Below are 25,174 nucleotides of genomic sequence, written 5' to 3'. Positions count from 1 at the left end.
TAATTGCATGAATTGGGGAAGGTAAGATTAAGTTGTGTTAGCTCTTCTAAGATATGCTTAAAATAATTTTTTCAGTCACAAGTTGCAACCATCAGCCATCAGCCAATTTTTAGGTCATACCAGTATGAATATTTTTTTAGAAGCTTCCACTTATTTACTTGAGAGCCCAAGAGCAGGAGGGAGGGGTAGAAGGAGAGAGAGAGGGAGAAGCAGACTCCCTGCTGAGCAGGGAGCCAAGGGGCCATCCCAGGACCCCAGTATCATTACCTAAGCCAAAGGCAGATGCTTGGTTGAGCCACCCAGGTGCCCCTTTTATAATTGCTTATGGAAGTGTACTCATTAGGAGCCAACAGAATACTAAAGAACTCTTTAAAAATAAACTTCTGAAAAAAAGACAGTATTAATACAAGTCATTTGACTTCATACTAGATTTCCACTTATAACCCCTGAGTAAGCAAAAGAAATGTTGAGAAGTGTTTCTGTTGTAGGCAAAGGATTTTCCTTAACGGCATCTAGATCTACACGAAATAACAGAATTGGTGCAGGTCTCGTTGCTTCGGTTGACCACAGATCATTTTCATCAGCTAAATGTAGTCATCATAGACGGTTAACTAGAAGTTTCCATGGTTATGGTACTCACAACTGTACTGAGAGTAATAACATTGTTGTTGTTACATAACATAGTTATGGACTAGATTTTGGGCCAAAGCATTCTGTATTGGTCTATTTTTAAAAGCCTCTCCCTCCCCTCTTCCCCCCACCTCTTCCCCTTCAGTCTCAAGCAATGTGGGGCAGTTTTAGTGATCTTGTGGGGCGTTTATAGTTCAATGACGAGGAGCTTTACATCTTCGAGGAACAGATAAAGAACGCATTTTTTTTTTCCTCCTAGAAGATTAGGGGTATATTTCTCGATTATCAGGAGTTTAGGATATTAAAGTTTTTCTTTGTATGAGGGGGTCAGACTGCATGGAACGCTTCATCTGTTTCTTTGTTAATCACTAGAACATTCTCCCCTTTGTGTTCCTCATTTCCATGGTGATTCAACCGCTTAGATTCAATCAGGCTTTGTCACAAGCCCTCAGACCTTAATCTACCACAGTTAGTGTCCTCCTAGCTTTACAAAATCCCACTCTAAAGTCTCTGCGTTATTCTCCTGCTCTCCCACCTTGCCTGCCAGCCCTGAGGCTAGCAGAGTAGTAAAAACCCCACGTCCTCCTCTGATCTTAGCCCTTCTTCCAACCTTCCAACTATAGCTTCAGCCTCTAGTCGGGCATCAGTAGCCACCCGAAGTGCCCACAAAAGAGGCCATCCCACTGCACAGCCATGCATTTGCCCTCTTTGCCACAGTGCACTATGCACAGTTCCTCAAACAAGAGCATTAGAGCAGCTGGTGTTTGGGGGGCATCCCCATATGCATGGGGAGGTGTCCTCAAGCATCTATATGGACCACCCCTCCCCACATAGAGGCCAATAGCCAATTTGGGATCTCCCCCAGGGCTGCCTCTTTCCCAAAACCCAATTTTTTGATCTCCTGGCTGGCCCCCCACTTGTTGGTCCAAAAAATGACCCTTGTCATTGGAGAGCATGGAGAAACCGAGGAAAGAGTCGGAGTATTCCAAATTTGTAGGTAGCAATTTTAACAGGCAAGGAAACTTACCGAGACCGAGGTTAGGCTATTGTAAGATGAGTGACTCTGCACCCGCCTGCCAACATCTTGAGAGTTTATATAGAAGCCTTAACTGGGCTCATTCACGGGTACCATGCAGGTGGTGTCAATAATACATTTCTCTCTCAAGGCTACATCCTTGAAATGTCTCCAGCTGTGGGAATGGTGGGTAAAACATTCCAAGGAGAGGGGCAGGTGTGAGGAGCCCCTTATTGCCCCAGGCAAGTTTTCAGGTCAACCAGAGGTCATGTCCTCTGGATGACCTCCTCCAACAGCAGTACTTAATACTAAGATTTACTTATTTAAGTGCCAACAGTACTTAGATTCATGGGATGATTATCGTATGCTATGTTCTATGCTGGGCAGTTCACATCTATTATCTCAACCAATCCTCATAGCAGCTTTATGTAGGGACGATTATTATTTTCATTCTTCAGGTGAAGAAATAGAGTCCAATGTGGGAATGTAAGCATCTTCCCTAGGTCTAACAGCTGGGAATCACATGGTATTTAAAGCCAGATCCATTAGTGCTTCATATATGAGGTGGTGTGACTAGCTTTTAGTGGTAGAAGTTTCACCTTATATACAATGAATTAATATTATTAATTTGGGTAACTAAAGGAAGATAATTCTCTCTGTAACCACACACACACACACACACACACACACAGAATCCAGAATTGCAATTGCTGCAGTGTTGCTTGGTTTGTGCCGATGTGAACGTTGTCCCTGCCCACCTCGTTTTTGTGAGTTTTTTTAACCTCTTAAAAATTTGGTAGGAAGGTACTCTAGCAATATGAGCACAAGGTCAAATAGTTTTATAAAATTTGTCAAAGTGACAACACTTGGTTCAGGCCAGTAGACTGTGACATAAATAAAACAGAAGCTTCAGGGCTGCTCACTTGCAGGTGTCCCTTCCAAAGGTCTATTCCTAATTTCCTACTCAAATGTTTATCAGTGTTTTTCTTAAAGAGGTAGGAGTATTTCTGGATGCCATACCATGTGAGCTCGCAAGAACTTGACTATACCTGGAAGTGACTGCCAATCAAATAAATATGTGTGATTACACTCAAATAAAATACGTCCCCAAATTATCCTCCTGACATTATGTATTTATTTGTAAGTTTTTGTGATCTGTCTCTTCCCCTCCCTGAATTGTAATCTCCATGAGGGCAGAAACTTTGTCTTGCCCATGGCTATAGCCCAGGTCCAAAAAGAGCATCTGGTACACAATAAAGGCTTATTAATTATTTATAAAGAATGAATGGACACAAGTGAGAATATTAATAGGCAACACAACCTAAAAGAGTTGGAATTACTCCTAACCCACAGAACTCAACAGAAAAAAATAATTATATTAACTTATATAAACAGTGAGTGTCTCATTCGGAAGGGGATTAGTTTATCATATTTACAGAGAAAACAGCAAGTGTTATTTCAGTTATTTCCAGGAATGATCTAAGTTTAGTTTACTCTGGAGTCAAGAAGGAGGTGCCATAGGCTACAGCTCAAAACCAGTGTGGTCCTGGTGGATGCGTTCCCTTGTTCTTAGCCTGACATCATTAAACTTCCAGTTCTATTAACTCCCTTTGGACTGATTCAATGCCCAACAGGCAACTTTTATATTTCCATGTAAGATAGCCATCATGGAGATGATATGCTGCTCATATCTAGTTTTTTTGATAGAGACTTTACATGGTAAATTGAATCAGGGATTTGTAATTATGATTTGTTCTCCTTTATTTAGTTTGGCCACAAGAAAAATGTCCATAATCATACATACATGCTTTGAGTAATTCCAGGCACAGTGACAGTAATATCACTGCAAGTTAATAAATTGTCATTCTGGTTACTTTGCCATCTTTCTGGGATGGATTCTCTGGACCTTCAAAAAAGAGCACAAAATCTAGGTGGTCTTTTCTTGACAGCTTTCCTTATTACCATTTTTATCTTACAGTTCAATTGACTCCTACTGAGGAAATTATAATATTCATTTTGTCTTGAGCAGAGTGTAAAGCAGTCATATCCATATTCTCTCAGAGAACAATTACGAGAAATCGTGTCATCACCTCATTTTTATAGACAAGGAAAGGTCAGCAACATATGCTAATTTATTCAAGGCTGAAAGGTCAGTAAGTACTTTAAACATTCATTCCTTCAATTTATTGATCAGCTGCTATGAACCAGGCACTGATCTAGATTCTTGGGAGACTTTTGGGACCAAATCAGTTTATGTTCTAGCTAAGGAATACAAATGTAACTATATAGTGAATTAAAAGGTAATATATGTTGTGAGAAAAACAGGAGAGAGTGAATATAATCAGGAGTTCTGGTGGTGGTTAGTATAAGCCTGACTAAGAAGAGGCATCTGAACCCAAAGGAAAGACTTGAAGTAGGTAATGAAGTTAGCTCTGTGAGTATCCCAGAGAAAGAATGTTCCCAGAAAAGGAAAATCAAGTGCAAAAAGGCCAAGAGGAGAAATTATCTGGCATGTTCCAGAAACAAGGGGATTCATGTAGCTGAAATCAAATGAATGGGGAAGAATGGTAAGAAATAAAGTCAGAGGGGCAAGGTATGTTGTTTCTGGGGACTTTTTAGGCCTTTGTCAATATGTTAGCTTTTCCTCTGAGTGAAATAGGGAACTACTGAGGGGTTTTGAACAGAGTGACATAATGTAGTTTTTTTTTTTTTAAAGATTATCTTGTCTGCTATGGTGAAAATAGACCGGGGAGCAGGAAAATAGAAGCAGAGAGACCTCTTAGAAGCTAGAGTAATAATCCAGTCTGGAGATTCTACTGGTGCATATCAAGATAGTAGCAGTACAGTAGTGAGAAACAAGCTGATTTGGGATATATTTTGAGAGTAAAGCCCACAGTATTTCCTGTTGTATGGACAATGAAAAGATTCAAGGAAGATTGAAAAGTTTTAGGCATGAGCACCCCGAAGGATGGGATTGCCATAGAAATGAGAAATGCTATAGATAGAAAAGTTCTTTTTTTGTGGGGGAAAAAAAAAACAGAAATCAGTTTTGGACAGGGTACTTTGGGATGTCTATTAGGCATCCAAATGGCAGAGTTGAGAGGGAGCTAGATATACAAGTCTGGAAGTCAGGGAAGAAATAGGAGATGGAGATACACATTTTTGAGTTGTGGCACATAAATAACACCTGAGGCCATGACACTAAAGGGAATCATCAGGGAAGAATACGTGAATAGAGACAGTAACAGGACCAAGCACTGAGTCTTAGGGTCACTCCAATATCCAGGAGAAGAGGATGAGCCAAAGCCAGGCCAAGAGTCAGAGAAACTGACACAGTAGTTAGAGAAAAACCAAAAGTGGATGCCAAGTGAAAAAAACAAGTGGATGAAATCTGAGAGTGGTCAACCATATCAAATGCTGCTGGTAGATCAAAATGGATAGAATGAAAATCAACCACTGGATTAGCCTCTATAGAGTCAAAGCGACCTTGATAAAAGCAATTTCAGTGGAGTGATGGGATTGAGAATCTGGTGAGAGTTGATTGAAGAAAGTAAGAGAAGGGGAATTAGAACTGGTGGTACAAACAACTCTTTGAGGAGCTTCACAGGCAAGGCAGTGGGAAAATGAGGCAGAAAGTGGTGGAGAAAAATCAGTCAAGAATTAAAAAAATTTTTTTTATATTTAGGATGCATGGAATAGCAGCATGTTTTTATGATAATCAGAAATGCTCCATGAAAGAGAAAAAAATTGTTTGAGCAGGATTCTTCAACAGGAGAGGAGAATGGGATCTACTGAGTGGAAAGTGTGGCACTGGCTTATACAGGAGCATGGATAGTTCATCTAAGTAATATCTAAGTAATAAAGTTAGTAGGAGGACCAAGTATGGGTGTGGAGAGGTGGGTAGCTTTGGAAGATTCTTCAGAATGAGATTCTTTGGAAATTTATCTTCTGATTGCTTCAATTTTTCTCAGTAAAGAAACAAGCAAGGCCATTGGCAGAGTGTGAAGAAGGGAGAAGTTGCTGGTCTAACACCAGGAGTGAGAGAATGAGTAGACAATGACCTGCATGTATTTGCTAGGCTTAACTCAAAACGCATTTGAGATAATACATTTAAAGTGAGACCAGGGAGCATGGTCATGTTCAGTTGACCCAATGCAGTCTCAGAAGAAGCAAACATTTGGGTTTAGCCTGGGTGGTGCTTAGCTTACTACATCAAACATGAGAGAGGAAAGGGATTTGAAATTCTGTGATTATAGAATATAATTTAGGTAAGAGAAAAAGAGGACACCAAAGTCACTCACACATTCTCTAATTCAACAAGTTATTTTGAGCATTCCCTGTAAACCATGCACTGTGCTAGGTCCTGTGTGAAATACTGTAAACCATGTACTGTGCTAGGTCCTATGTGAACAAGGCAGACATGGTCCCTACCATCATTCAGCCTACATCCCACATGGAGAGACAGACAAAAAATAGCACAGTTTTTAATGCAGAATTTGATAACTATCATTAAGGAGAAAAGCCACGTGTTGGTGTTGAGAATAAATCTGTATGTTACACATGCACATGCCTGTGTGTGGGTTTATGTGTTGAGCAGTTAATTCAGGTAAGGTGGGAAAAGAAGACCTCTCTGGGGAAGTGATAGGCAAGCAGAGACCTAAAAGGATAAAAAAGGAACTTGCTAGGTGAAAAGCAGAGGAAAGGTGTTCAAGGTAGACAATGGCATATTGGCAAAAGCTGAAAAGCCAGGAAGAGCTTACTTGGAATATTTCAGGAACCTAAAGAAGACTCCCGTGGCTGGAGCATAGTGAACAAGAGGGTGTAACAGGCTGAGTGGAAAGAAAATCAGCATGAAGGCAGAATTCAATTTCTAATCTATCTGATTCATAGTAATTTCCTTACTTTTCTAACATGTTTGGCATTCCAGAGTCACTAATAAATGTAATTCTTCAATTTCAGTTTTTTTAAGCCTTGATTTCCTTCAAGAATTATACTCTGGCACTTATTCTACCTGGCAATAAACCACCCCCCCCCTTCCCCAAATCTCATGCTATTCCTTCAGCGCTGCTCTGTAGACCATAGCCTCGTGGTTTGCTCACTTGAATAATTGTACACATTAATCTATGCTAATGTATAAATGTACTCCTAATGGTTCTGGGCATTACCTCTCCCCTGAGCATTTACATTTTAACAGGGATTTTCTAATGGCACAAAGAAGTGACTCTATTAGTGCACATTTTAGACACTGAGCAGGCCATTTCAGTGTGATTCAAACACACTATTTCTTTAAAATCCTTAGCTTAGGAATTTTGTATTTCACCAGAGATACTGAGAAATGTATACTTAATGTGGTACCTTTCTCCTACACCAGTCTAATCACATCGATATTTTTCATGCTTATACATTGTGGTGTGATCACAATCTTTAGATGCGATGCTGTCCACAGATGACCTGTCCATATTGTTGATGTACTTCGCCACCTAGGTGAAGCCCTTGTTTTTTTGAACTTCCTAAATCATTCAGGAAGACTTAAATCTCCGTATGACATTTTATTTTTTCCTTGTGGAGCTTGTTACAGTCCTTACCAATTGTTCAGAAAGAATATAAATCTTTCAGATGAGTGTATTATGCAGTATTCATGGCCTGTAAGTGAAATTGAAGGTCTAAAACACTAAGAGAGGAAAAGCATTCACAGCTGAGTCAATTACCAAAGTATGTGTTCCTTGAATATAGCATATGTAAGTATACCTCAAAACCTGTTGGTCATATGAATTTCTGGACACTTTGAGAACTGAATAAATGTATGGACAGGTAGATTAATAAAGTGATAACTGATTCCTGGGTTGTTAAAGTTGTTTTCCTTCTGCAGGAAAAGAAATCCAATGAAACAATTGGATAGGTCCTTAAGGCCAGTTTCCTCTAATCAAATTGTGTGCTGTACTTACACAATGACCTCAAGTCATCCTAAATCAATGAGGAAAAAAAGGATAATTTGACTCTGGATAAATAGATATGATCAACTCTTACAGATAATGAAATAAAATTAGGCAGTGAAGCTCAATGGGGAACGCATTCCTGCTTATTTTTGTGCACCATTCACTCTCATGCCTTGTACAATGCCCAAATCATGGTAGCTACCCAACAAATATTTGTTAATAAATTAACATTGAGTGGAGAAGAAGAGGAGAAAGAGTAAAAAGAGAAAGCAGAAGAAATAATAATTAACATTAGCATATGCTTTTAATTTTCCAAAGAAATGTTCTTCTGGTAACCATTTTAGGTCAAGAAATAGCCATTAACATACATAGGGGATTTCTAGTAAAGACACTAACACACTTTTGATTAATTATTAGTCTAATTGCTCCCTAGGACTCTAAAGTTAACTATAGCAAAATGTAAAAGTGATTACTCCTTTTCTAGAAATGTATTCATTCATCCATTTTTTATTCAATAAAAATTTATTGAGCATCTACTATATATGTCTGGCATCCTACTAACGTCTGATGAAACACTAGTGAATAATATATTGAAGTTCCTATCCTTATGACACTTTAATTAAACAAATAATTTAAAAAGTTATTTAATTATATATCTACAAATGATATTAAGGTGATAGTCAAGGTTCTGAATGAATGTATGAAAGTAGAATGTATTTTATTTTGGGTAATCAAAGGGGGCTCTCTTGAGGAAGCAATATTTAAGCTGAAGCTTGACCAATGTATGACTTACCCAAGCAAAGATGGAGAGTGGAGAGGTAAAGAGCATTCAGGGTTAAAATATATGCATAAGTATTCCAAGGTAGAAAAGGGCTTGGGAAGTTTGTTAATTTAAAGTAAGGTAGGCGTGGTTGAAACCCAAAAGGGGATGGAGTATGACAAGTCTGTAACCAACAGTAGCAAGATCATGAGAGTCTTTATGCTTAGAATTTTATTGTTCATCCTAATCATAATTGATGACACTGAGAACTGTTAAGAAGAGCAAATTTGTGTTTTTAAAGATATTTCTGGATTCTGTGTAAACAACTGGAAGAGCTAGTCTAAATTGGAAATGGGGTGTAGCTTAGAATAAGAAGGCAACAGAAGTTATGGAGAGATGAGGACAGGTTCAAGATATTTTTAGGAGGTAGAAACAGAGTTCAGTGAATGATTAATATAGACAAGTTGAGATAGGTATCAAGGATTCCTGCTGAGTTTTTGGCATGTGATCCTAGTGGATAAAGGAGAGTACCATGATAAATAATCCTGAAAGAAGTAAAAGTCTCGGGGCGCCTGGGTGGCTCAGTTGGTTAAGCGGCTGCCTTCGGCTCAGGTCATGATCCTGGAGTCCCGGGATCGAGTCCCGCATCCGGCTCCCTGCTCGGCAGAGAGTCTGCTTCTCCCTCTGACCCTCCTCCTTCTCATGCTGTCTCTCATTCTCTCTCTCTCAAATAAATAAATAAAATCTTAAAAAAAAAAAAAGAAGTAAAAGTCTACTAAGGATAATCAGTTATTAGCAAAAGTTGGGGCATATGTACTTTTATCTTCCTTGGAGCTATCTAAATGTAAAAGTTCAGTGACCTGTCAATAATATTTATTTTTATCTCAGGCAAGAGCACAAGACTGTAGATATTTAAACCTTTAGTCAGTCCTACAAGATCTTTAAAGACCTGATCCCTGATGAAGCTTTACCTCCCTCTTGCCACTCTGCACATTATATCATTTATTTCATCTTTAGGACTTCTGGTTCCAGACATGCCCCATCTCAGTCACATGTTGTACTGTCTTGCTTGGGTGCCTCTATTTTTTTGTTCTTCTGGGAATATCCATTCTTCCTTCCTTTTCACTTGCCTAACTCCTATGCACTCTTCAAAGTATGGAGAAGAGTTGCTCTACACGTATTTGTGTCCCTTCAGGTCAAGTGAGATGTTCCCACAGTGTTCTTCTGCACCTTGTGGTATTCTATTTCATGAACTCACTGCATGATCTTGTTTACTGATTTATCTTCTCCACCTAACTGGGAGTGCTTTGGAAGCACAGCTTGTGTTTTTATCTCTATATATCCATGTATAGCATGGTACCTGGCACATAATAGGTGCTAAATATATATGTATGATAAAATTTTACAGGTTTGCAGAAAAAGGAGGCCAAAACAATAGTCTTTGAGGACAGTGAGAGATAATTACTAATTATGTATATGACTTGATCAAAGTTTAGAATTTTCCATCCAGTATAAAATGTCTTATTCAGAGCAATCTATTTGATACTATATCTTGTTTCCATCTGTATAATTTGCCAAGTGAAGTTACCTGGTTTTCTCTGCTCATATGTTTGCCTTCATTTGATTATCAATAAAAGCATAAACAGAAACAATTCTTAACATATAAAGATATCAATAAATAATTTGGACTAAATACACAGTCCACAAATGAGAACCTGATATTTACATTGTTGGTTTTGAGGAAAGGAACACCATATTCTATTTCAGAAAAAAAATCAACAACTTGATACCTAATTGATATTAAGTTAAAATTGTATACCATGTGATTTTTAATTTTGAGCAAGTTACAATAAAATTTAAATGACATGGCAAAATCCAAACCATCCAGGTCATTTTCTCAAATATCTCAAGTCTTTGAGAAATCCAGACTTCTCTGAAAAGTCTCCTCAAAGGATCCTGAATTTTAGAATGGACAGCAGGAAAGCCAAGAGGGCTTTTTTTTTTTTAAATTTTATTATGTTATGTTAATCACCATACATTACATCATTAGTTTTTGATGTAGTGTTCCATGATTCATTGTTTGCGTATAATACCCAGTGCCCCATTCAGTATGTGCCCTCTTTAATACCCATCACCAGGCTAACCCATCCCCCCAACCCCTCCCCTCTAGAACCCTCAGTTTGTTTCTCAGAGTCCATAGTCTCTCATGGTTCATCTCCCCCACTAATTTACCCCCCTTCATTTTTCCCTCCCTGCTATCTTTTTTTTTTTTTAAAGAGGGCTTTTAAAACATATAGGAAACTGTGATCCAAAATCACAATGAATATAACTTAAAGATAGTGTCACTGAACTCCTTTACCATTCTTTCAAAACCCCTCAGCACTTTGCTTCTTTTTTATAGTAATAACTGACTTCATAGGTAGCATAAATATTTATGTATTTGTCTGAATTCCTCTTGAGTTGAAAATTCCTTAAGGGCTTGAACTGTGTTAATCTTTTCTTTCTAGAGGACAAGCAGATTGCTTGGCAAAGAGTAGGCATTTATATTTTTTGCTGATTTAATTACATGCAATGGTTATCTCTAATGATTTACTGCTAATTAAAAAATAGCATGTGTGTTTATTACAAAGGGTTGAACATCAGGACTTTGGTCAAAACGTTTCTTCTTATTCCATAATTACTTTACTATGGAAAAATCAAACCATACCTAATGTTTAATTCTTAGAGATACTCATTTTAAAGATTAAATTAAAGCTTCAATTTATCCATATTTGGCACCTGATTAAATTAAATTAGGGAAGTTAATTTAATTTTTGAGTGAGGTCTTCTCATGAAAAAATAGAATCAATACCTTTCAATATCCCTTTCATAGGTATCGTCTATGGATTTGCAGATGCTAGACCCATTGGTTACTGACATTGAAAATGTTGTCAGTTAATAAGGAAAGCAATTACTCCTCTGGGTAGAACATTCATTGGTACCAGATGATATCCCTAATTCTTGCCAGTAATGAAGGGAATCTAAACTTTCAGAATTGATGTAGATTTGAAAGGAAAATAATTTTAAGATGAACATAAAGAAGGAAATAAAACTATGCAAATCCTTCAAATATTTCAGAGAAAAAGTCTTCAAAAACCTCAGTCAGTAGGATGACAAATCTGCACAGAATTGAAAAAATATTCATTTCTTATATAAATTGTGAAATAAGTATCCTTAATAGGCATATTCTTCTCTAATTTGTATGATTTTCAAAATGTAGTAATATGAATTTTCTCTTGAGGGGGTCATTAAATCAGCCAGACTGAGTTATAGTTACATAGCTTGAGCAGATGAAAAGTGAATTATTGAGACTTTTACCTTCCTCAAACAGGGTACCAATGGAAAATTATGAACCAATATTTTCATTAGAGAAGACAAGAAATGAAATGATGGGAAAATCGAATTGATAGTAATAAAGTGCTCTGTGTTTCCACTTTCAAACTTCTTCCTCTAAAGCTATTTTATTTATAGCCAGATAAAAGTAGGATTTTAGCTGTCTGTTAGTACAGAATGTCCAGTTAGCTTAATTTCAAATGATGGATGTACTTCATGGAAGTCTAAAGAAATCATCATCATATTCTTCTTATTTCTTCCTCTTGGATGAGCCATTTATAATTTATTCATATATATTGCCCTATTCAAGCCATTAGATGGGAAAGGTTGATGAGCAAAGGTAGCTTTTTCAAACACGGACCCTTATAAAGCTTAAACAATGATGAAAAGTAATGAACAACAGAGTGAATTTGTGATATCATAAATGATATATTGTACTGTTGAATTTTCCAACAAGATAAAAGATTCAGAGCTTTTGCCTAGAGATTTCTCCTCTTCTGTAATTCATAGTGGGTTATGCAAAGTCACCAGCATTCCAGAAGCAAGATATTTGGGAAATGGATTTAAATGATTGCTTCTAAAACTTTACAAAGTGATTATTTTCTCTTCAGAAACAAAACTCAACTTCTTGAGGAAGTGCTTTCTGATTAACAATGCATAAATTTCCTGCACTGAAATCTTACTAATCAGTTCAACTGATGAAGAAGTCTTGCTGAATTGTGGGATATTTAAAAATGAGTACATTTTACTCATTTCAGCGTAAGTATTCAGGCAAATATCCTATTCCATATAACATTTTATATACACAGTAGGACCTTGAATTAAAATTGCCTGATGAGCAAAATAAGAATTAGAGGATCATACCCATTGGAAGTGATGGTAGGAGATACTCAGACAAAGGAATAGAGGGTCAGGGATGAGGTGTATAGTCAAAATTGTTCACAGTCCGGGCAACCAGGCAACCATGAGGGGTCCAGAACTATGTGTTTCCCTCAATGCTAATTTGTTCCTAGACAAAGAGTGCTATAGCAGACTCTGGGAATTTCCAACTGATCCTTTAGAATAGCTCTTTGCAGGAGTAAAGCAATGTTAAAGACATCTTTTCTGCTTTGATAGAGGAAGAAAACTTGTTCCCAATTGCAGTGTTTTTTCATTAAGTACAATAAAAAGAAAATCATATAGGAAGAATGAAACATGGCTGAATTTTTGGCTCTAACAATATTTTGACTCTTTGAATCTCAGTTTCCTCATCTACCAGATGAGAATGGTGAACAAAGTTATATCTATATCTAAAGTCTTTTCCAGATGCACCATTAACATGGTTAACTAATTCTACAATAGAAGATCCAGACACTGGATCCAGACGCTAAGTGAACAAATGACCAAATAAGCATGCAATCACATCAGTTATATTATCCAGACCAGAGCTTTTCAAATGCAGGTAGATATCCATTAGTGGATCCTGAAATCAACTTAATGTATTCCAACCATCATTTATCAGGAAGAAATAGAGTAGAATGGAAAATATGAGAGTGCACAACAAGAAGTAAGGACAAATATTGTTTCTTGAAGCTTATATTATGGTGGCTTATATATTCTATATTTATTTGTATGTGTACTGGGTCATAGTAAAATATATTTCTTATTCTCCATAGACATCAACAGTATTTATCAGCCACTTATTTAGAGTGTCTTTATTTGGGCTAAAGGAGAAAAGAGGCTTATACTCACCAATAGTGGGGTCATGATAATCAGGGAACTGATGACTAATAAACTGCATTGTCATTGCTGAAAAAAAAAATAAATTTAATTTAATAAAAATTCACTGATTCATCAATAAGTTATTCTTCAATGTAGTTCATCAGTCTCTCAATAAGATCTAGTGACTTATTTCTCTGAGGGACTAATTCAATTATGCAACATGAACCACCAAATGATAGAGAAATTTCTAGAGGAGAAAAAGTGTTAACTAGAAAGAAAATAATGCCAGATACTTCTCTGGAATAAATATGTCAAAATTTTCAGTGTATTTTAATAAAAATTGCATTGTAGTAAAAATAAAGCTCTAGACATAATGAGAATATAAAGTAGCTGTAGGATCCTTCTTGGCTTGCTTTGGTGTAACAGTTGGTATAGGTTGGGAAGATCTTTCCACTAAAGGTCCTATATATATTCTGTGACTTACTTATCTTCCTCATCATTAAAATAAGGAGATAATCTCTGAGGTCTCTATTATTTATAAAGGTACATGATTATATGAGTTTTTATCCTTAGCTAGCTTTTTAGTTAAAATTATTTGTCACTTTTATTGTGCCTGATCCATGCTATTCAGGTCCTTTTATTAATTTTCATTACTTTTGGGGGTTATTTCTCCAAATTCTCCACATTCTTTTCAAATCAATAATTTTATAAAATATTTATAATGTTTCTGTTATAGTATCTTCATATAAATGTCCATTATTAGGAGACAAATGGAATGCTGAAGTAAAGCAACAAAACTTGGAAAAAGAATTTGTACATAGTAGTTCTCTTCCTTTTCTCCCTCCTTCTCTCTGTGCCTCTGTGTGTATGTGTGTGTGTGTGTGTGTGAGAGAGAGAGAGAGAGAGAGAGAGAGAGAGACAAAGACTCCCTGATCATACGTTAGCCTCCCCTGAGTCTTCCTCTCGACCAAACCCTGACCTAGGTCCCTGCCCTTGCTAGACCTGCATAGCCCAGTGGTAGCAAGAATCCTGCTAAGTCAGGTTGGTGAGAATTCACCCTTGGTAGCCGATCCCCTTGGCCTGCCTTTGGCAAGAATCCTTTTAAGTCTGACAAGAATTCCCTTACTCCTGATGGCTCCTGTTAGTAATTTTCCATCCCCCAATGCTCGTCCCCACTCCTTGCCTATAAATTCCCACTTCTCCTTGTAGTATTTACAGTTGAGTCCAGTTCTATAATGAATTCTCTTTTACCTTACTACAATAGTTCCTGAATAAAATCTATTTTTACCTTTTTACTGTCCAGCTCTGGCCTCCTTTAACAATGCATTCATGCTTCAGCAAATGTTTGAAACAGGGAAGACAGTTAAATTCAACAAACCTGTACAAGGCACTAGTCTAACCCTGCTGAGAAATGAAAAGAAACAGAACCTGACCCAGTGAAAAAGAATTTCTGTTTACACTTTGATAGTGTTTACTTCCTGTCTTTGCATTGACAAAGGAAGTCTCCATATGAAAGTATTACTCAATTTGACAGTTTAGGGCAAATTTTTGAAATGCAAATTAACATTTCTTACAGAGGGCTTTAGGAGTTAGAATATTTCAGGTAAACAAACTGAAAGCCACATGTTTATTAAGTAGATATCAAGGAGAATTGGAAAACGTTTTTCATGAGTTTTAAAAAGAGCATTCTCCTCTGTCTCTTACTGCCTGTCTGGTTTAGTTCCAGCTAGAGTACAGAGGTTGGAGGTCTGGCCTCCCTTTGAACACTTGTGTTCAAAGACAGCTCAGACTTGGTAACTTTAGAACTAAAATGAGGAGATTCTCCACTCTACTCAAGGCAAAAAGATATGCACTATTCACTGTGTGACAAGAGCCTCATCATCCGTCTTATGATAATCAGTTATCTAGGCTAAAATCTTGAAGATGTCTTTGGATATTTCCCCTCTCATATCTTCCATCTAGTTTTCATGAATTTTCATTTTACCTCCAAAATATCTTTCAAGTATGTCTTAATTCTTTCTGATATTACTGTAGTTTGGAATCTTATATTTTAAATCCCTATTGCCATAGACTCAAAATTGATTTCTCCGTAGCTATTTCCTTTACTTCCCATTAACTTTCACAATGACACCACAGTCATATTTTTAAAAAATCTGGTTATTCATATGTCAGCAACTATTAGGATAAGGAGTAATGTGTCCTTCATGGGCCCATCATATCTCTTCAGGCTTGACTTCCACCACTGCCCAACTAGCTGCACTGTGTTCTCAGACTTATGGAAGGAAGGACTTTCCACCCATGAGCATGCCTTTATCCTGTGGCATAGCACAGCTTCAGCTTCTCCTTCGTTTTTATATCATACTAACAAAGGCTCTCCTTGACCAAACCTTCATCAGGCTCCTCTGAAGCCTCCTTCTAAACCAGGCCATGACCTTTGGGCATCCATGCTCATCTCTGCTTTGCCAAGTTTTAGCAGGAATCCTACTAAGTCCGTTTGGAGAGAATTCTCCAAGGTCACCCTTGATATCTGATCAAGTTCATCATCTCCAACCCCCATGATTACTTGGACTACCTTAGCAAGAATCCTATTAAGTTTATTCCACCAGAATCCTCCTTACCCTTTTAGTGATTTTCCATCCACTGACCCCCAACTTGCTCCTTGGCTATACATTTCCACTTGTCCCTGTATTTGGAATTGAGCCAAGTTCTGGACTGTGGGAGTTTTCTTTCCCCTACTGCAGTATTTCCTGAGTAAAATCTATTTTTACCATTTTACTATCCAGCTTTGTTTTTCTTTAACAATGCTAATAATATCTCCACTCAAATGTCATACTATTCCATCAACACATTTAAATTCTTCATCAACGAGGAGCCAGTACATGTGTATAACTAGGGGCTGGGTTAATTTCTATAAACCTAGGAAAGAATTCTGAGGGTGAAGAAGTTTAAAACAAATTTAAGGAAGAATATATAAGCATTTTAAGAACTGATAGATATATGTGATACAACACTTGAGAATCACAAAACCAGTATCAGAAATAAATGAATCAAAGATTTACTTCTTACACTTACATATATTTAGCATATATTTAGATGATGGAGTTTGTGCTTTCATGGAAACCTGCTGCTTATTGTATAATTGAAAAAGCCCTTCAATTCCCAAATCCTTTGACCTACCACTGAGACAGAACCAAAGAAGAGAGAGCCAGCTGAGCTTTGTTCCAGAACTTCAAAAGATAATTTTTAGAAAGTTTGATTTGTAAAAGTTTCTTTTGTGTTTTACAAAGTGGATGCCTGATGGGATATGTAAGAGCCAGTTCCCTTTGCGGAGATGATATGTAAAACAATTTTTGAAAAATCTCTCCTAAATACATGTCAAATTCAATGTTGGAGATAACTAATCTGCTAAATATCTATCGATTATACTGGGGACTAAATTTTATTTATTTTATGATATACAGATTTACTTCCTTAAAATCTGAGGATTCTACTTTGTTTTGTCAAAGAACCATTCTGTCAGAAACTCAGTAATAGCTCCCCCTTTCTCTGTGGAGGTTTATTGTATTGACTTTATAATATCTGAATTCATCAGTTTTTAAGTATCTAGTGAAAATGAAGGTCTATGTCTCCTTCCCAAAATACAAATTCTTATACACACTTGTACACAATATTGAGCAACATTGTCCTAGCAAATAACCATAAATGTCAATCAGTCTTTTGCTTAAAAAGAGGACAACCATAAAAACTATGATTTAAGAGCTTCTGAGAACCCCAAACTCAAATCTGCCTCTCCAGAATTCCTAATATTCAGCGTAGATATCCATATCTTACTCTGCATTTTTGTTTGTTTGTTTTTAAAATATTCCTTGATGAGTAGTATACAAAGTTCTTAAACTTGAGTGTGAACCAGCTTGATGGATCAGTTAACAAAATCCACCTGGCAATCATGAACCAATTATAGTCAGTATATTCAGGAAGACACAGGAAAGGAGGGCAAGATATTACTAGACATAAATTTCACAAATATTATCCTAGACTTATTCTGTCTGTGCCTTTCCTGTTCTGTAAAAAATAACAAGAGTCATTTTGGAAAATTTTGAAGAGGAGCAAGCTCACATTTTCCATACACTTTAGAAAAGCTGCTACATCAACAGATTCAGAACAATTTTCAGGGTTTAAATAAAAAATGTAGTCTTTCAATAATGAGAGAGGTTTGTTGGCTTTTTTTGGGGGGGGGTTATGTAATGTATGTACGTATTTGAAATTGTTAAGGAATGTTCTACAAAGTACTGAAACTCTGGATGATATAAGGATGGGTCTATTTTATTCAGAGATTCACTCAGAGTCAAGATCCTTGCCAGTGCACATTTAGCAGTTCTTGTCTCAGAGACAGTATTACTGAACTCAGCAGTATGTGGATATTAGCCAGGAATAAGAATGCTGAGGAAGAAATGAGAAGGGATGATGGGAGTCAAGCAAGCACAAAAATTGGTTGGATCCCATTAGGTATCTTAGAACCCTTGATCCAAAGAGAATTATGTGTATGAATCAGGTAAATACTGATATTGGACTACAGAATCTCTGTATCAAAGGGAGCCATCAGGGTATTTATCATTTCTTTTTATGAAGGCTATTGATTTGTATATGCTAGTTTTAAACTCTCTACCTTCCTAAAGTATTTTATTATTTGAGCTATTTTTATCATGACATTTTAGGAGTTTCTATCATATAATCGACAAATAGAAACAGTTTCCAATTTTTGTTTCATAATTTATTTTGTTAATACTCACTGGTTAATTCATCCATCCACGATAGTATTAGATAACAGTGCAGACAGGGATCATCTTTGACTTTTTTCTTGATCTCAGTGGGAATAACTTTTATTTTTTATTTTTTTAAATTTTATTTTATTATGTTACGTTAGTCACCATACATTACACCACCAGTTTTCGATGCAGTGATCCATGATTCATTGTTTTTGTACAACCCCCAGTCCTCCATGCAGTACGTGTCCTCCTTAATACCCATCATTGGGCTAACCCATACCCCGACCCTCTACTCCTCTAAAACCCTCAGTTTGTTTCTCAGAGTCCAGTCTCTCATGGTTCATCTCTCCTTCTGATTTCCCTCCCTTCATTTTTCCCTTCCTTCTCCCAATGTCCTCCATGCTATTCCTTATGTTCTACAAATAAGTGAAACCATATGATAATTGACTTTGTCTGCTTGACTTATTTCACTTAACATAATCTCCTCCAGTCCCATCCATGCTGATATAAAAGTTGGGTATTCATCCTTTCTGATGGCTGAGTAATATTCCATTATACATGGACCACATCTTCTTTATCCATTCATCTGTTAAAGGGCATCACAGCTCTTTCCACAGTTTGGCTATTGTGGACATTGCTGCTATGAACATTGGGGTGCATATGGCCCTTCTTTTCACTACATCTGTGTCTTTGGGGTAAATACACAGGAGTGCAATTGCTGGGTCATAGGGTAGCTCTATTTTTAAATTTTTGAGGAACCGCCACACTGTTTTCCAAAGTGGCTGTACCAACTTGCATTCCCACCAACAGTGTAAGAGGGTTCCGCTTTCTCCACAACTGCTCCAACATTTGTTGCTTCTTGCCTTGTCAATTTTTGTCATTCTAACTAGTGTAAGGTGGTATCTCAATGTGGTTTTGATTTGAATTTCCCTAATGGCTAATGATGAACATTTTTTCATGTGTCTGTTAGCCATTTGTATGTCTTCTTCAGAGAAGTGTCTGTTCATGTCTTCTGCCCATTTTTTGACTCGAGTTTTGTTTTTTGGGTGCTGAGTTTGAGAAGTTCTTTATAGATTTTGGATATCAGCCCTTTATCTGTAGTGTCATTTGCAAATATCTTCTCCCATTCCGTGGGTTGCCTCTTTGCTTCGTTGACTGTTTCCTTTGCTGTGCAGAAGCTTTTTATCTTGATGAAGTCCCAAAAGTTCATTTTTGCTTTTGTTTCACTAGCCTTTGAAGATGTGTCTTGAAAGAAGTTGCTGTGGGCAATGTCAAAGATGTTACTGCCTATGTTCTCCTCTAGGATTTTGATGGATTCCTGTCTCACATTGAGGTCTTTCATCCATTTTGAGTTTATCTTTGTGTATGGTGTTAGAGAATGGTCAAGTTTCATTCTTCTGTATATAGCTGTCCAATTTTCCCAGCACCATTTATTGAAGAGACGGTCTTTTTTCCATTACATATTTTTTCCTGCTTTGTCAAAGATTATTTGACCATAGAGTTGAGGGTCCATATCTGGACTCTCTATTCTGTTCCATTGGTCTATATGTCCGTTTTTGTGCCAGTACCATGCTGTCTTGGTGATCATGGCTTTGTAATCTAGCTTGAAATCAGGCAGCATGATGCCCCCAGCTTTGTTCTTCTTTTTCAACATTTCCTTGGCAATTCGGGGTCTTTTCTGATTCCATACAAATTTTAGGATTGTTTGTTCCAGCACTTTGAAAAATGTCATTGGAATTTTGATCAGGATGGCATTAAAGGTATAGATTGCTCTGGGTAGCATAGACATTTTAACAATGTTTATTCTTCTGATCCATGAGCATGGAATATTTTTCCATCTTTTTGTGTCTTCAATTTCTTTCATGAGTGTTCCGTAGTTTCTAGAGTATAGATCCTTTACCTCTTTGGTTAGGTTTATTCCAAGGTATCTTATGGTTTTTGGTGCTATTGTAAATGGAATCATTTCTCTAAATTCTTTTTCTACAGTTGCATTGTTAGTGTATGAGAAAGCAACTGATTTCTGTGCATTGATTTTATATCCTGCCACATTACCGAATTGCTGTATGAGTTCTAGTAATTTGGGGGTGGACTCTTTTGGATTTTCCACATAAAGTATCATGTCATCTGCGAAGAGAGAGAATTTGACTTCTTCTTTGCCAATTTGAATATCTTTTATTTCTTTTTGTTGTCTGATTGCTGTTGCTAGGACTTCTAGTACTATGTTGAACAATAGTGGTGAGAGTGGGCATCCTTGACGTGTTCCTGATCTTAAGGGAAGGCTCTCAGCTTTTCCCCATTGAGGATGATATTTGCTGTGGGGTTTTCATAGATGGATTTTATGAACTTGAGGAATGTTCCCTCTAACCCTATACTCTGAAGAGTTTTAATCAGGAAAGGATGCTATATTTTGTCAAATGCTTTTTCTGCATCAATTGAGAGGACCATATGGTTCTTCTCTCTCCTCTTATTAATGTCCTATCACATTGATTGATTTGCAAATGTTGAACTACCCTTCCATCCCGGGGATAAATCCCACTTGTTAGTGGTGGATGATCCTTTTAATGTATTGTTGGATCCTATTAGCTAGGATTTTGTTAAGAATTTTGGAATCCATATTCATCAGGGATATCGGTCTGAAATTTTCCTTTTTGATGGGGTTTTTACCTGGTTTGGGGATTAAGGTAGTGTTGGCCTCATAGAATGAGTCTGGAAGCTTTCCTTCTGTTTCTATTTTTTGAAACAGTTTCAGGAGAATAGGTATTCTTTCTTCTTTGAATGTTTGGTATAATTCCCCAGGGAATCCATCAGGCCCTGGACTCTTGTTTTTCGGGAGGTTTTTGATCACTGCTTCAATCTCGTTACTGGTTATTGGCCTATTCATGTTGTCAGTTTCTTCCTGTTTCAGTCTTGGGAGTTTATAGGTTTCCTGGAAGACATCCATTTCTTCCAGGTTGCTCAGCTTATTGGCATATAGTTGTTGATAATGATTTCTAATAATTGTTCCTATTTCCTTGGTGTTAGTCATGATCTCTCCCCTTTCATTCATAATTTTATTGATATGGGTCCTTTCTCTTTTCTTTTGGATAAGTCTGGCCAGTGGTTTATTGATCTTATTAATTCTTTCAAAGAACCAGCTTCTAGTTTCGTTGATCTGATCTACTGTGTTTCTGCTTTCTAATTCATTGATCTCTGCTCTAATCTTAATTATTTCTTTTCTAATGTGTGGCTTAGGCATCGTTTGTTGCTTTTTCTCTAGTTCTTTAAGGTGTAGAGTTAGTTGGTGAATTTGAGATTTTTCTATTTTTTGAGTGAGGCTTCGATGGCTATGTATTTCCCCCTTAGGGCCGCCTTTGCGGCCCATAGGTTTTGGACCAATGTGTTTTCATTCTCATTGGTTTCCTTGAATTGCATAAGTTCTTCTTTGATTTCCTGGTTGACCCAAACATTCTTGAGTAGAGTGGTCTTTAGTTTCCAAGTGTTTGAATTTCTTCCAAATTTTTTCTTGTGATTGAGTTCCAGTTTTAAAGCATTATGGTCTGAGAATATGCAGGGAATAATCTCAATCTTTTGGTATCAGTTGAGACCTGATTTATGACCCAGTATGTGGTCTATTCTGGAGAAAGTTCCATGTGCACTCAAGAAGAATGAGTATTCTGTTGTTTAGGGTGGAGTGTTCTGTATATATCTATGAGGTCCATGTGATCCAGTGTGTCATTCAAAGCTCTTGTTTCTTTGTTGATTTTCTGCTTAGATGATCTGTCTATTGCTAAGAGTGGAGTATTGAGGTCTCCTACAATTAACATATTGTTATCAATATGACTCTTTATTTTGGTTAACAGTTGGCTTATGTAGATGGCTGCTCCCATGTTGGGGGCGTAGATATTTACAATTGTTAGATCTTCTTGTTGGATAGACACTTTAAGAAGGATATAGTGTCCTTATGTGTCTCTAACTACACTCTTTAGTTTAAAATCTAATTTGTCCGTTGGCATGGAAGATGGATCTCCATTCCTTTACTTTCAGTCTGGATGTATCTTTAGGTTCAAAATGAGTCTCTTGTAGACAGCATATGGATGGGTCCTGTCTTTTTATCCAATCTGCAACCCTGTGCCGTTTTATGGGAGCCATTAATTGATTTCTCCATTCTAGCTATTGTCTTCACAATTGCTAGCATGAATTCCATCTCCGACATCTTGGTTATATCTGAATCCATTTGTAAATCTGTGGCATAAATCATAATCTCTGAGTCTTTCCTATTGGGGGAGTTCCTCCTCCTAGTCATTCTGTTGAGGGGTAATTGAGGGAATGTATAGAGTCCAAATTATTGACCACAACACAAGCAAGATGCACCTGTTTTCTAGGGACCTTAGGCTGCTGGCCTCTTGTTTTCCCAGCCTGTCTTCTGGGGCCTGCCACGCTGTTACTCAGGCAACCCTGTTTGGGCAGAGTTGCCCTGCCCCCCTGTGGTGGGGGATGGGCTCAGTGAAAACTGTTTTTTGGGGGGCTTTTGTTCTCTGGTGGCTTTCTCTGGTGGCATTCTGCATCTCTTCCGAGAGTCAGAGCAGAAGAGATCATTTCCAACCCTCTATTGCTGAGAGTGCTGAGATTCTCAGAGCAGAGAAATCACAGTCTGTTCTTCAGAGAGCTCTCCAGGCCACACTATCTCCGTTTCTGTCTGTCCTGCTATAAACTGCAGCATCCTGGGTTGTGCGCCCCTCAGGAGGGCTCCCAGTCCTCGCCTCCAGGTTGGGTACATCTCTGCCCTTTGTACTTCTAAAACCACCAGCTGCCCCCAGTTTGCTCCCACTGCCTTGCCACTCTGGTTTCCGTCCAGGGGGCTGCCCTAAAGTCTTTTCCCCACCACTACCTGTCTGCGAGTCTGTGCCTCGGCCCCAGCACGGGAGGCTATCACTCACAAGCAGTGTAGGATCCCCACAGCCAGGCTCCATCATGCTGCCATTTATCCTCCGATACCTGCCTGTGGAATCATGGCTCCCCACTTTGTACCTCAAAACCAACTGCCTGTGATATTCTGTTTGTAGAGATCCAGATCTATATTCTTACATCTCAGGCTGATTTCGTGGGTGTTCAGAGTGGTCTGGTAGCTATCCAGCTCAATTCCGGGGACCAGTTGGAATAGGGTCCCCTCCGTCATCTTTCCCCCCACCTTCAGGAATAACTTTTATTTTCACAGTAAGATACTGGCATTAGTATTGTGATATATTACATATTTCATCATATTATGGAAGTAGTCATTGATTTCTGGTTTTTTTAAATTAATAAGGAATCAGAGTTATATTTCTTCAAAGATTTTTTTCAGTACAATGTAGATAATCATATGAATTTTCTCCTGAAGACCATTAATGTGGTAACATTTTGGGGGGATAACTTATTTTAATAGCCATCCAAATATTAAACCAACTTTGCATCCAGGACTGAAGTCTATTTGGTCATGATGTCTTATTTTTCTTAATGTGGTATTAGAGTCTACTAATAAGTTATTTAGGATTTTCAGGTTACTATCCATAAGTAATGTTTGTTTTCTTTGTTGGGTTATCTTTATCTGGATTAATATCAATCCTATGTTTCCAATATAAGATAATTTGGGAGATTCTCATTCATTTTCTATGCTCTGAAACAGTTAATATAGCATTGGAATTGTATGGTTTTTAAAGGTTTAGTAGAATCTCCTGTGAAACCATCTGGGCCACCTGTCTTTCTAATACAGGTATTTCCTTTATAAACTTTCTCTATTTATTCTGTGCATATTTATCTGTTCAAGTTTTCTAACACTCCTGGGGACAGTTTTAGGAAACTGTATTATCCGAAGAACTTATCCATCTAGGTTTTCAGTCTTCCCAAAGAACTGTGCCTTCTGATGTTTTCAATTTCCTTTGTATAAGCAGCAATTTCCTCCTTATAATTTTTTGTTTGCTGTCTCCATTATTTATTTGCTTACATTAGCTATTAGTTTGTCTATTTTGTTGATTTTTTCAAAAAAAATTAATGTTTATTTCATTGTGATTATTATTAATAATAATAGCCATTGATTTTCTTTTATCTCCTTTGTTGCTTTTGTCTGTATTATTTCCCTGCTTGTGTTTCTTTGGTTTACTTTTTCTTGTTAACTCAGTTCATTTATTTTTATTTTTTTAATTTTGTTGGTAAAATTTTTGTAGATATGAATTATCCTTTGATCTCTACTTTCTATCCCCTATATAGTTTGATATTACTTTTAAGAAATTTATGATTTTATTTGTATTTTTCTTTTCATGTATGAGTCAATATGTAGAAAGCTCTTTTCAATTTCCAGCTGGAGGAGATATTTTGCTTATTTTATTTTTAATTTCAGTTTTACTGCCTTGTGATCAGGCACTATTATTTCTAATAATTCCACTTTATGTAACTTGCTGATAATTTTGGTGTCCTAATATGTAATTAATGTGTTTAGTAAATCAAAGTATACTGATAAGGTAGTATTTGATATTAGCAACAATAAGATTTACTTTATTATTTTTTAACTGTTTTAACTGTTTTATATTGTTATATTTTGTCCACTGCTCTGTCTTGTGTTGAGAATAGTGTATATGTTTACAAATTATAGATAATTGTCTTTTGGTGTATAAGTGTTGTTATCAGTAATATCTTTTTTGTGGTTTGTGGCTTTTATTATTAAAAAGTGTGATTATTTTGTCTTTTTTTGTCTGATACCAACATTGTAATCAGTGCTTTATTTTTAATTTGCTTAGTTTATCTTTGCCAAGGCTTTTGCTTTTAAATCGTTGTATTTTGGGTGGGTCTACTATATACTACATAGTATTGGATATTGTTTAAGAGCCAATTTGGAAATTGTTCTCTTTTAATAGGCAAGTTTAGTTTATTCATACTAACCTACTCTTATGTTCCTCCATGTCTTTGCATGGCTTGATAGCTCATTTCATTTTAGCACCAAGTAATATTCCATTGTCTGGATGTACCACAGTTTACTTACTCA

General features: G+C 37.0%; 1 protein-coding gene across 2 annotated transcripts in view; it reads right to left on the bottom strand.

The window, feature by feature from the left end:
• RIT2 (Ras like without CAAX 2) overlaps positions 1-25,174 on the bottom strand; it is a 390,343-nt gene that overhangs the window by 295,009 nt on the left and 70,160 nt on the right. For both annotated transcript variants that reach the window (XM_045886800.1, XM_045886799.2), the window contains exon 2: positions 13,445-13,501. In XM_045886800.1, coding sequence (XP_045742756.1) covers positions 13,445-13,501 — 57 coding nt within the window. The remainder of the gene's footprint in view (positions 1-13,444; positions 13,502-25,174) is intronic.

Source organism: Mirounga angustirostris, unplaced genomic scaffold (genome assembly GCF_029215605.1).
Source record: "Mirounga angustirostris isolate CCGP_5_RB_7025 unplaced genomic scaffold, mMirAng1.0.hap1 SCAF_14, whole genome shotgun sequence".
In the NCBI taxonomy this organism is placed as follows: domain Eukaryota; kingdom Metazoa; phylum Chordata; class Mammalia; order Carnivora; family Phocidae; genus Mirounga; species Mirounga angustirostris.
The sequence above is the reverse complement of the archived record's forward strand: the minus strand, read 5'-3'. Positions and strand labels throughout refer to the sequence as shown.